This window comes from Lycorma delicatula, chromosome 4 (assembly GCF_047948215.1).
Source record: "Lycorma delicatula isolate Av1 chromosome 4, ASM4794821v1, whole genome shotgun sequence".
NCBI lineage: Eukaryota > Metazoa > Arthropoda > Insecta > Hemiptera > Fulgoridae > Lycorma > Lycorma delicatula.
This window is the reverse complement of record NC_134458.1, coordinates 132,702,524-132,715,533: the sequence shown is the minus strand read 5'-3', so window position 1 is coordinate 132,715,533 and position 13,010 is coordinate 132,702,524. Positions and strand designations below refer to the sequence as shown.

The 13,010-nt window shown below is 29.5% G+C and overlaps 1 protein-coding gene across 1 annotated transcript in view; it reads right to left on the bottom strand.

Annotated features, from left to right (window-relative positions):
* LOC142322719 (voltage-gated delayed rectifier potassium channel KCNH8-like) overlaps positions 1–13,010 on the bottom strand; it is a 442,085-nt gene that overhangs the window by 89,561 nt on the left and 339,514 nt on the right. The window contains exon 3 of the mRNA XM_075361795.1: positions 12,319–12,456. Coding sequence (XP_075217910.1) covers positions 12,319–12,456 — 138 coding nt within the window. The remainder of the gene's footprint in view (positions 1–12,318; positions 12,457–13,010) is intronic.

The following is a 13,010-nucleotide window of genomic DNA, read 5'->3' as shown; positions in this document are numbered from 1 at the left end:
AGGTTCCTCCTGATATAGTCTATCAACAATTATGGTCTATATAATAGTTTATATAGACCAATAATTATATATCTCTATTATCTATATAATCAATAAATGCATTATATGTAGCCTACCAACAATATTATTTTACAGTGAAAGCCTTTTAAAGTAACCACTTTCTTAACTTTCTGGAAGAGTGACACTCTTCCAGAGTAAACCCTTTGTATTAAGGTGTTGAAAGGCTTATTTTTATTATTATAGGGGCTTCAAACCACAATAGTACAGTTAGGTTCTGCTGCAAATGAAATCAATTTTATTTGGTTTGGATAGGATCAGCATCCTGATATGCATCTGTGTTTTGGTTCAATGAAAAGACAACAGAAACTGTTTCACTTCTCAATTTTCTTAATAAACCTGATAGGATGTTTATTATTATTCCTTGTGAATTGTAATGTCATTTTCAAGAAAGATTTGTGATACCTTTCAGGTTACATACATCCATTATGGTTAGATACTTTATATACACAATAATTAAAGAGCAATTTTACATGAAATGTGTTTGGAGGGTTATCCTTAGGCTTGTAGAACGTGCCTATATTCTACAATTTTTGAATTAAAATTAAAATATAAGAATACAAATGAAAGTTATAGATTCTCTTCAACATCTTTTTAAATATAAAAAGATCAAATAAACAGAGAACAACTGATACAATGGAGACAGCCAAAGTGAAATACATTCTATGATGTGTATGAAAAAATTAAGAAAACTGAACAAATTATATTTTTCAGTATTTCTTGTTTAAAAATATTAAAATATTAAGTATAAAATTATTTATTTTTAACATTTAAGGAATTTTTTATGTTGCTTAATTTCCATAATATAAACTCTTTAATGAACACCACATCAATTTAGTAAAGTAAACTTTGTAAAAGTGGTATATTATAATTGACAACATTATTACTGTGTTATTATTATTATTATTGTAGCAGAAGTTAGATGGTAGGTTATTATTTTAATAAAAGATATCGTGGTGTGTAATTACAGTTTTCATCTTTAATAGATACCATTAAAACTGTAAAACTAAATAAATTTACTTTCATTGGTTACGTGATCTCATTTAAACAATTTCATACTTTGCTACCTTTTCTTTAGAAAATCCCCATGCCATTTATTTCTTATTATGTTATTTTACCCTTTAACTGGCTTCCCTAATAAAGTTTCTTACATTCAAAGTTTTTTTTGTTGCACAAATAATACTTTTAACAAAAACTTTATTTATTTTTAAGTTTTAATCATTAAAAATTTATTCTTTATATGAAATAAAATATTTTCAAGATTAATATTAAGAATTGTGATCAATACTAAATTTTTAATTTATATATATTAGGAACATAGCAATACTCTCTGCTATTTAAGTTTCTAGCTGTCATGTTTAAGTAATACTCACACATACTTAAAATATAAAAAGTTAATTTAAGATGGTCCATATCATTGTTCATATGAAATCAAAAAATTATTTTTATTTTTTTTCTGTGGTAGCTGAAATCAATAAAATCATTAAAATTTGTGGCACAGACTCTGGTGCCAAAATATCGCTTTTTTTTTAAAAACTGTCCTTCCTCTTTAGTATTGATGGGATTACAACAACTTAAAATATAACATACTGTAAAAGTGGTAAAAGAATTATAACTTCTGTCCCTGATTGTTTATTTATCCACAAAATTTCATCTCACCTGCTACTTGAAAAAAAGCACACCATACAAGGTTATGTATTCTGGCTATTAAATAGGGGTAATAGTCGTCATCATCATCTGGTTTTCTGCCTGACATTATGCTGTTGCTATCTTTATTCATATCTGTCTCAAGCCTTTTCCTTTGTTCCCTTGTATATTCCAATTTTCACCTTATCTATTAACTTCATCCTTCTTCTTCATTATTTCCTTTCTTCCACTTCTGACCCAACGTCAGATTACATTTTCTCTTATCCCCATGTCTTAACTGGCTTCCTTTTCTTTCGTGTATTTCCTGCATAAGTGCTCTTTCTTCTTTAATCCTGTTCATTTCTTCCTTATTCCTCACTTTATCAACCCATCTTACTTTCTCCATACTTCTCTATATTCATTTTTAAAAAGCTCAATACAGTCCTTCTCCCTTTTCCTCATCATCCATGCTTCACATTTTCAAACAACTAATTTTGGCTAACCTTTTCCTTAACTCAAAGAAATAGTGTTATTATTAAAGTTATCCCTCCACCTTGAATTTTATTGAAACATAAGTATAAAATTATGTACCAAGTACATCCTAGCATAATAGTAAGTCAATAATTACAAGGCTACCATAAATAAAAAAACAATTTCAAAGGAGTTATGCACATATTTGGTGAACAGAATTGAAACATTACTTCCATGACTGTACACTAGCAATCAAACATCTCCATATACCCAAACCATCTCTTGACACAACTAGTAATAATATTATAATAATTGCCTTGTTGAGATAAATTAATCCTGGGATTGGATACTTAACATTACAAAATAAAGTCAATTACATCACTTACACAGAACTTAAGCATACTTATACATTTATTACTAGTATCGATCAGCTATTAACAATAACATAATAAATTTACAAAATATTTATAATAAAAGTGGGTAATATTAAAAACAGATTAAATTATTACATTAACAAATAAAGTGTAAAACAAAACGGAAGGCAACAAACTCTATTTAAAAAATTAAGTAAATTAAATCATATATAGATTATTTAGTAAGTTTTTTTTATTATTATTCATTATTATTATTTGGACTATAAAGACGGATTTATCATAACGGATACATATGAGACTTATGAGAAAATTTTGTTTTTGACTTTGTAACACTTTTATAATTTAATTATTTGTTTGTAACAATTACAATTTTGATATATTCTCAGCATTTATTTGTATAAAATTATAAAAGTTGTTTAACAGAATTAATAAAACAAGTTTGTATTATTAAGTTTTTAAGATATTATTAGTAAAATACTTATAAAAACATAGCTAAGAAAATAAAGATTTCTTGAAAATATGTTATTTCATTACTCAAATTTTTATTAAAGCAAGTTAAGTAAAGAGATAATTAAAGTGATCTAAGAAGGCTCGTTTTTATAGCAATTTACTTGGAAAATATGAGACTTAAAAGATATGGAACTTGACCAAACTTATTTAAAAATAAGTGGAATTTAATAATTACAGATGAATTTTTTTTTTTTTTTTTTTTTTAGAAAATATAGTTTTGGAAGCCAGTCACAAGTTCATTGTTTGTCTTTAAAAACTAACAATGAACTATATTCTGTTTGTTTTTTATGAAACCTAAAAGGTGGTTTCGCCTAGCATGCTTGATGATTTTTTTGAGTAGCATTTGAGGAGTAAGTATTTTCAGTGCAAGCTTGTGCCGTGCAAAAGAAATGTTTTTATTTACCTGGCATGGTAAGAGCTATGATGCCTAGAGCATTATAGATCTAGAGCAGAGCCATGATGCAAGAAGTAAAGTGTGGTAATATAATCAGCCAAAAAATGGATTGATTTTTTTTTTTAATTTTTGACTTTTCATGACCCAGAGACCCCAAAAAACAAAAAAAAGTGAGGGGTAATTTTCGTACATGTGTACACGAGTAGGCATGTTTGAAGCTTAATAACTTTTGACTGGATTAACTGATTTTGATGAAACTTGGCACAGAGATTCATATATATGTGGCAATTTGTTAGTAAAAATTTGGGATCAATTTCTACAGTAGTTGGTAGATAATTTCTTTGGGGTCAGTTTTCTCAAAATTTTGCAAACATAACCCCACTTTATATAAAGCTCAGTACAAGCATACACGCTTATCTTAGAATTAAAAAAAAGTTTTGCCCCAAAATTTTCCTCCTTACATGAAAAAACTATCTCTTTATTTATGACTTATTTTTAACCGATTTTTTTATATCTTCCTTAGCACAGTAGTAATGCAAATGGCAAAAAAATAAACAAAATACTTTTGGAGTAATACTGGTGGTGGGGGAACATATAAAAGTTTAAAAATATTGATTTTTGAATTTTCAAAACTTTTTTATAATTTATTTAAGCTTTTAATTATAAATATTACAATAAAATTTCATCATAATTCACCTCCACCACCGAAAAAGAAATCTTAGGTAACTTTTTATTGATAGTAATTTTTCTGTGAATTTTTAAAAAAATTTCTTCCATTTAATGTATTAAACGTAGAAAATGTTCTTGGGAACTGATTTTGAGGGTGGGAGAGTAGAAAAATGAAAAAAATATAAATTTTTTTAAAACTTTTCATATATCGTTATTTTTTCACTATGTAAAAATAAATAACCAGTGCCAGGAAGTATAACAGCTTTGTTATTGGTTTTTTGTAAGTGGCTGAGCAATATATCAAATTCTTTCCTAATAAGCTGTATTTATTATTTTTGTCAATTAACTACTGAAGAGTTTTCGTACAACTTTATTATCAATTATATATTTACAAAATTACTAAATGTATGTATACATACAAACAAATAATTAAAAAAATATTTTTCACCTATATTATAAGAGAGGATAAAGGCAAGAAATCTGCAACTTGTTAAATTAAGAAAACAATAAAACAATGTGAAGATAAAACTATCAAAAGCAAACTAAAGATCGAAAAATGCGAGCAACATATTTTACCTTAAGTTTATGTACGTGTTTATACGTATAAAACATGGAGTTAAAAGGAATTTTAAATCTATTTATTTTTTTACATTTCCTTTTTGAAATTAGGATACTTGATGTTTTATGAGAATGCAGTTTGATAGAATGATTTCAGACGATATATCTTTATGATATAACAATCTAATACTAAATAATAATTGCAAAAAGAATATTAAAATTCGATGTTCGAACTGTATGTATATCTTAAAATATGAATTCAAACCTAATTTTTACCAAATGCAAATCATTCAATGATTTTTTTTTTCTTCACAGAGGAAGTCCTGTTGATCTGTTCGTAAGTATTTTTGTATGTACCTTTATCAGAAGATTTATTTAAAATTATATGTCTTCACAGACTATATGAAGATAATTTTATTTCTTTGTTATTATCATTATTCAGTATTGGATTATTTTAACTATAGTAAATAACCAAATGTGATTTTGATACTCAAACAGTTTTCATAAGAAAATTTAAGAAAAAAGTAGTGGGAAACTTTAGTTAAAAACGTTTGTAAAGCATTAAGCTTGAAGTAGTCTGTTTATGTTGTTTTTCTGCATTCATTAATAAAAATACTATTTTATCATTAATTATATTATGCCAAAGATATTATGGTATGCTATTAATTTCATCCGGAATTCAAAAAATAAATAAAAAAAATGGTGGAAAATTATGTACGGATGATCTGTAGTGTTGTAAATCTTAAATTATACTAGAGAAAGTAAAGAAGTAAGAAATATTTTTATTTTCTCAAACAGGAGGTTGGCAATACTACATGTACTTTATCCGTAACCTCACAGAAACTATATCTAATTAATAGTTTATAGGTTATGTCTTTGTCATTTGGGTAATAAAAATTTAATTTGTAGGGAATGATAGCACTGGCATTTTTACACCAAGAACGAAATGTGAGGAGTGAACGTCATTTTTTAAGGATATATTATGAGTATTTTGTTCATTCTACACTATCGCTCAGGAAACATTACATAAATCTCGATACTGGTTATTGTTTTTTTTCTGACGAGAATAAATCTCAAATTTTCTATAAGGAATCCTAAAACCTTTTTGAATAGGTTCAGTCATTCACATTCAAATTTACATTCTTTGTGTGTGTGTGTGTGTGTATATATATATATAAAACTACTAAAAGGCTGTCTAGATTGTCTGACTTTCTGATTACCTCTAGCGAATCAGTGTAACGATACTATAGCTCGAGTAAAAGAAATAAGAAAAAGTTTTGCAAGTAGCGATTTTTTACTTAAATTGATGAATGTCATCTCAAGTAAGTTGAAGCAGCTATATGAGATGGAAGGTCATCCGCCTTACCTGTCATTTAAATTATAGCTCATCGCTTTCCCCACTAAAAACATGAAAATTTTTCTTCCTGTTTGTTGGATCTGTTTTCTGACAGTTTTCAACTGAACATTCTCTATTTTTCACGGTCCTAGTTAATTTCTTAATTTCCTTATATCTTCTTTCTTTCCTATCGGAAATAAGTATCCATTCTTTTTACTTTTCTTCTATGATACTTTCCTGAAAGTAATTTCTAAGTAAGATGTGTCTCAACTACCATATTTTTTTGTTTATTATCTTAATGAAAGTCTGCTCCTATTTCTATTCTTCTCAATCCTGACTCATTTGTTCATACAATTCACCTACTTCATTTTCATAATCAAATCCTTAATTTTTTTGAAATTTTAAGTCTTATGAATTTTATGAAATAAGGACATGGGAGAAAAGCACTGCTCGATTTTGTCTACATATATATATGTATATATATATATATATATATATATATATATATATATGTATATATGTATATATATATATGTACACCAATATGTTTATTGTTTTATATACATATAAAACTTACAATATAAATATATATTTATAAAATATATAATTTATCTTTTAATATGCCATCTAAACGGGTAATACATTAAAATAATAATAATTTATTTCCGTAATAAAATAATATAAAAAAACAAAAATGTGCAATAATAAATACAAATATGGTAGAGTAAAAGAAGATAGAGAAAAACTGTAAAAATTACTTTTTCTCCAAAAAGTCGGTTATTTTCGAACAATTCGTGTTGTAGAAGGTTCTTTTCTAAATCGAAACAAACACTCTTTGTTTCTTCTTTAGCAATTTCTGTAAAACTGAGAAACCGGCAAACGGTTTTCATTACCGGTAAAACTTCTGGAAGATTTGACGGATTGATGTCTTCTTTCTTACCTTCGTTGTCATTACCTACGTCCCCGTCTATTTCTGCTAGTACTGAAGCCATTACATCATCATCTGCTACAGTTTTATGCGATTGTCAACCTCCTGATAATCTTAAAACAATGCATTTGACAACGATTGGTTTTGCATACTATTGTCGCATTCCGCTAAAGATTCTTCTACGCATGCGACGTCAGTAACTTCGCCAGCCTGTGGTAAAAACCCTGCATGTCGAAAGCAATTTTTTAGTCAGTGGAGAAACCTCATTCCATGATCTTTCTAACATAACTATAGCATCCAGAATAGTTATTTATGTTTCTTTTTTTTTATTTAAGTCCTGTATGATTTCTAAAATTAGGTGTTTTTTGTAGTGGACTTTTACAGACTTGATCTAAAGACTGTAAGACTGCTGTTGTTTTCGGTGCTAAAAACACTAACTTTATACAAGAAAGATTTTCAACGTGTGGATGAGCCGGACAGTTGTCAGTGAAGAGCAGTATTTTGTCATTTTCAATCATTAATTCACGGTCCCATTTTCGTAACCAAGAAGTAAAGATATCACTTGTCATCCAAGCTTTCTTGTTACTTTCGTACATAACTGGAAGCGATTTCAAAATTTTAAAACATCGGGGTTTAACACTTTTCCCTATAATCAGAAGTTTTTTTGTTGTCAGTTCCAGTATTATTTGTAGCAATTAGTACTGTTAGTCTTTCTTTTGATAATTTTCCCCCAGGACACGTTTCACCTTTAAACCGAAGGGCAGAGATTTATTTAATTGATTTGCTTATGTGCAGGGATTTGTTTAACTGCACAGAAGTCGAAATTGTAGAAGATCTCTATGGACAGGTCGTTGCTGCACGTCGACTGAATACACAACGAAACGGAGAAATCGTACCCTCCACGCCGAATGTTTTGATGTTTAACAAACATAACTGTCCTGAAAAAGTAAAGGCTGGATTTCATAGGCTAGATGTCTGTCCGTTCATCCCAACACCATTTCGGTGTTTTGAATATCAAAACTTCGGATACACTGCTGCGAGTTGCACGAGAAAAAAATCTGTATTGGTGGTGACGCGTACACCTCAATGACCCTTGCAGAGTCCCACTGATTTGTGTTAATTTAATAGACATCACACTGCAAGATCACGAAACTGTCGTAAATATAAGGAAGAAGCAGCAATACAGGAGGTAAAGACTATTCAGAGGTCAGCTACTTTGAAGCGAAAAAAATCGTGCTCAGCAGAACGCCAAAGGCCACGTCTTATGCACGGGTTACTGTGTTTCTGCAACCTCCTTTAAATCAGAGGAAGTGATATCAGAACTGGTGCCAACCTTAGCAAATTTAATAAAACGGAACATTGATGAAAAGTTGAAGAATCGAACAAATAGGGATAGCAGTTCAAAGCTGTTATGAATAAAAACAGACATGATTAAACAAAAGAGTACTTCGCAATTGAGGAGTGAGCCTTCGACTAGTTCCAAGGCGAAGGAAAATGAAACCAAAATGCAAAAGATGCCTGAAGCCAAAGTTAAAATTGAAAAAATCCCCATTCAGGGAAATGAGAAAAAAGAGATTAAAGTATTACAAAATGAGAATGTTGGGTGACATACAATGGAGCCACTGAGAGCTGGCTTTCTGAAAGCGGCAGTCTTGCACCCAAGCTAGACTTGGATGCAAGACTGCCGCTACATATGGGTCGGTATAATCCGATACCGGACGCAAAACATCCTCTCCTTCAACATTGGTATTATCAGAGGTGGACGAAGATTCCATCTCTGAGCCCTCAGATACCTTGTTGAGAGGTGGATGCCGTCAAGAGGATGGAGAAAAGAAATAAAAAAGGTTGGCCTAAGAAAAATCCTAGGCAATAAATCTTATGAAATAAGTTTTCGTAACTATTGATGAATCTATTTTAAGGATGTTCTTTTAATAATTGCAGGCCCTTTACACCCATTTTGTCAATTTTGAGAACACTTCTTTAGAAATGAATTTCTTTTGAAGCTTTAATGTTCCATTATAAGTCTGTTTTCAGGATGGTCTGTTTGACAAGACTGATCTTTTGACTTGGCCACTATTTTTAATAAGGGAGGGAAAGTTTTAGCTTAAGACAAGAGCTAATGATCGTAGTAGTCGATACCCCCTGTACTATGAAAAAAAAGTTATAATATCTTATCTGATTGGGAATAATATATATGTTACCGTAAAAGATCGATATCAGGCAAATATATTTAACAGAATTAATTGCTACAACTATTTACAATAAGATTTAGTTCATATTTCTATATTAAATGAGAAATAATTTCAATCAGTAAGTTATTAAACCATTATATTATTTGATAAAGTGAAAGTCTATTTTATATTACATAGAAATGAGTAATGAAAGACAGGATACTCAGTGCGATGAAGTATTTTTATTAAGCGTGTATATAGATGTATAAGTGAGATCATGTTAAGAGGATTTTATTTGCTTAATGTGCTTTTGATAATTCTAAATACTTTTAGATTATAAAAGGAACAAAAGTAACATTTACAGCTAGACTGAAAATTTAATTACGAATTATAATTAACAGAAGTAGGATTATTGAAATTAAAAAAGAAATACAGATAAAAGAGAAAGTATCAATCAAATTTTTTACTAAATTACCTAAAAAATTAATGCAATTTGAAATTTACGCTATTTTATTATTTATCTTGATTTTTAAAAATAACATTAAATAGATGCAGCCCTTTATAGTTTTTTTTTCAACAAAAAAATCTATAACGGGTTGCTTTTTTTATTTGTGGTTTTAATTTCATTAGAAATGTTTTTCAATTCTTCAGTTGATCTTTTTTCTTTTTGTAAACTTTTTCTTTCAAATAACCCTACCAAAAAAGCACATACACTTAAATCTGTGCGATCTTGATGGTTATTTAATATTTACAATCCAAAAAATCAAACGATGAAGAAATATTATTCGTAATTCATCCAAAGATATTCTAATTGTAAATGGTATAGCACCATCTTCATGGAATTATAACTTATTATTCACTCCTTTTAAACGTTGTAATTAGCACTAAACAGTAACTATACTGTAACATAGTTTACTTAAAAAAAAGACCATTGACTTCAAACATTTTTACGCCATAACCGAATAGTTTACTTTAACAGTGCAATGGTTATTCGAGCTTGAAGTAATATTTTTTCAGAAGATGAGTACCTACAGTTTTGTTTAAAATATCCTGTTAAATGGAAATAAGATTCTTATTGCATAATTAAGTTCTGGAACATTAGAGAGTTTTTACCTAAAACTTTAACTTATTTTCAAAAGTCAAGGCGTAAATGATTCAGTAAAAATTTCTGAAAAATTTAAGTTTTATACAGGTGAAAAAAAAGGAATGGCGTATTTGCCGAGCTGTTCTATTTGGTGCGTTAAATAATGAATGATATCTGAATCTGATAACTGTTCAAATAGTTAATGTCGTTATATTACTGATAGTCGAAAACTTTATAATACTATTTTTCTTACATAAAACTATTCTAAATATTTTTTATAATTGTATAAGATATTCTAATTTCTCGTTCAGCATTTTCAGCAGTTCTAATGATTAGCAGCTGCCAAAAAAAAAAATCTAACATTCCCAGTCATTTGTATACCACCCTAAAATAATATTCCATGAGAGAATTATTCTCTCCCAAAGTACGGGCCAACCTGGAACTTAGACGTCAAAGGGAAAATTGGCCACACACAAGCGGCGAGTCAATGTGGCGAGAGTCGCATTGTCGGACCGTGTGGGAGTTTCTTGTTGCGGTTGCTTTATTCAACCGACATCAGTAGTTTACCTAAGAGAAAAGACTCTTACCGCACTGCTGTGGGAAGCTAATCTAGATATAAATGACTGACCACCAGCCAATTAGTGGTCGTAAATATTAAAGCGTCACCAAGCGCTTTAATATGGTGGACAGGTACTTGCTGACATTCAGCGACCTAGGCGTGACAGCGAATTGCTGTCTCGACGAGATAAATTTTAATTTCTGGATGTCATGTATATTTTTAGTAGCTGACGGGGTGCGCCTACCCATTTTAGCAAATATATGACAAGTGAGCGGTTGGAATACGTAAGCCGGTGGTGTATGGCACCGAGCTATTTAGGATACTAGTCGCTAAACTGTTCGAGGCTCAGTAGCCGTTTGTGGCACAGACATTTAGTGCTTTAGGGCGACCGAATGGAATGGTGGCGGGAGAAATGCCAAGCAAACCAGTGTTTCCCAAAGGACATTAAACTTTCTACGAAACTCATTTATGAACGATTTACTCTCAGTGAATGCTATACTGACAAATATGCTACTAGTTCCGCTGATCAGTTGCAGCTGAGAAGTGAACTATGACCGTCATGGTAAGCAAAGGAAAATAAACCATGGTCGCTGACAAGAAAACTGTATGTAATGTAGATAATAGCGTGCTGAATCTACATTCAAAATATTTTCACTAAAAAACCGTCAAATTTTCATGTCTCATCAGTTATTAATAATAATTATTATAGTTGCAAATTAAATAATCTACAAAAAATTAAAAGAAAAAACTAAAAATTAAAATCTGCCAAATCTCACATCTTAACGCGTGATACGTTTTTAATAATACTCACAAAGGGTGATAATCTTAGATTTGATTCAAATTTATGCTAAAGGAGATTTCATAATCAAGCGGAAAGCGCAGCCTTCTTAGTTAGAAATATATATTTTACCATGTTATTGATTGAATATATTTTAACAAAAATTGAATAAAAACTTACTATTAAATGACATTTTCATAATTTCACAAAAATTTATTGATAATTTATATATTTTTCCAGTTATTGGTATATTATCGATTGTTTATATGTAGGCCTATAACTCTGGCTACCATCATAATTTGTAAATACAACTAAAGAAAAGTAAGAAAATTTTTGTTGTGAAATAAGTCGAGTAAAAAAAAAACCACATGATTTCGATGATGGGATCCGTCAGGTTATAAGGGCATTCAATGCCTGGACGTAATAGTATTTGTATTTTGGAAGCTTTTCAGGTTTTCTTCAAATTGAATCTAATTAGTTACCGGATTGAGTAAAGAAATTTGATACCTTATTATCGAAAATTCGAAATAGTTTTTTTATAACTGTGTAGAACATGCTAGTTTCCTCGGATATTTTATTTAGGTACTAACAACACCTAATAACTAAATTAATAACCTAACTAACCCTCAATTCCAACCAAAATCTGTAACCTTTATTCTATGATCAATAAGCTCTCATTGGAGCAAATTTAAAAAAAATATTCAAAAGTTAAGTTCATTCTTTACTTAGAATACCTAATAAACTAAACTGAAATCTGTAACTAGTTAAAGCATATGATTTAAATATTACTACCGAATACTTACCATTATCAATGTGTTTAGAAGTATCAAGTTCTTCCATTTTACTTCTGGTAATGTCTTTATGAGAAGCAAGAAATAAAACAACTTCTCGCTTTTCATTTTTAATCGGAACAATATCCAGTAAACACCAAAATGGTGTACCTGTAAACAAAAAAAAAATTAGTTTATTTTTAAATTAAATACATATCTGTACCTATAAAAACATGCACCGATTGATTCATAATCAACACCCAGCAAAAACTACCGAAGATAAATTGATTAAAGTCTGCATACACGTTCTTCTAACGGTGTAAACGCACACGAAGAAAACAATACTTGATAATTTATGTAACTAGGATTTTTTGAAATTCCTAGTTTAAAGAGTTAAAATGGAGTAACAATGAAGTTTACTATTTTTTTAAATTTACCGGTTACAAATGAATATATCGATGTGATTTTTGGTGCGTGTATTCTACATGTGAATATCTAAAAAAGCAATTTCTAGACTTTTCGAAAATCGATTATGAAAGGAGTGAAGAAAAGTAAAAAAATTTTGAATAATGATTTCAAACTTTTCCCATTTACGACTATACTAAACTATATATTCACTCGAGTTGGGATTGCAAATATTCTTCAGATAAATACTTAAAAATCATTTTTGAGTTTTGTCCCACAATTTTTTAAGGGGTGCGACGTGTACGGTGTGGCGGTTTAAC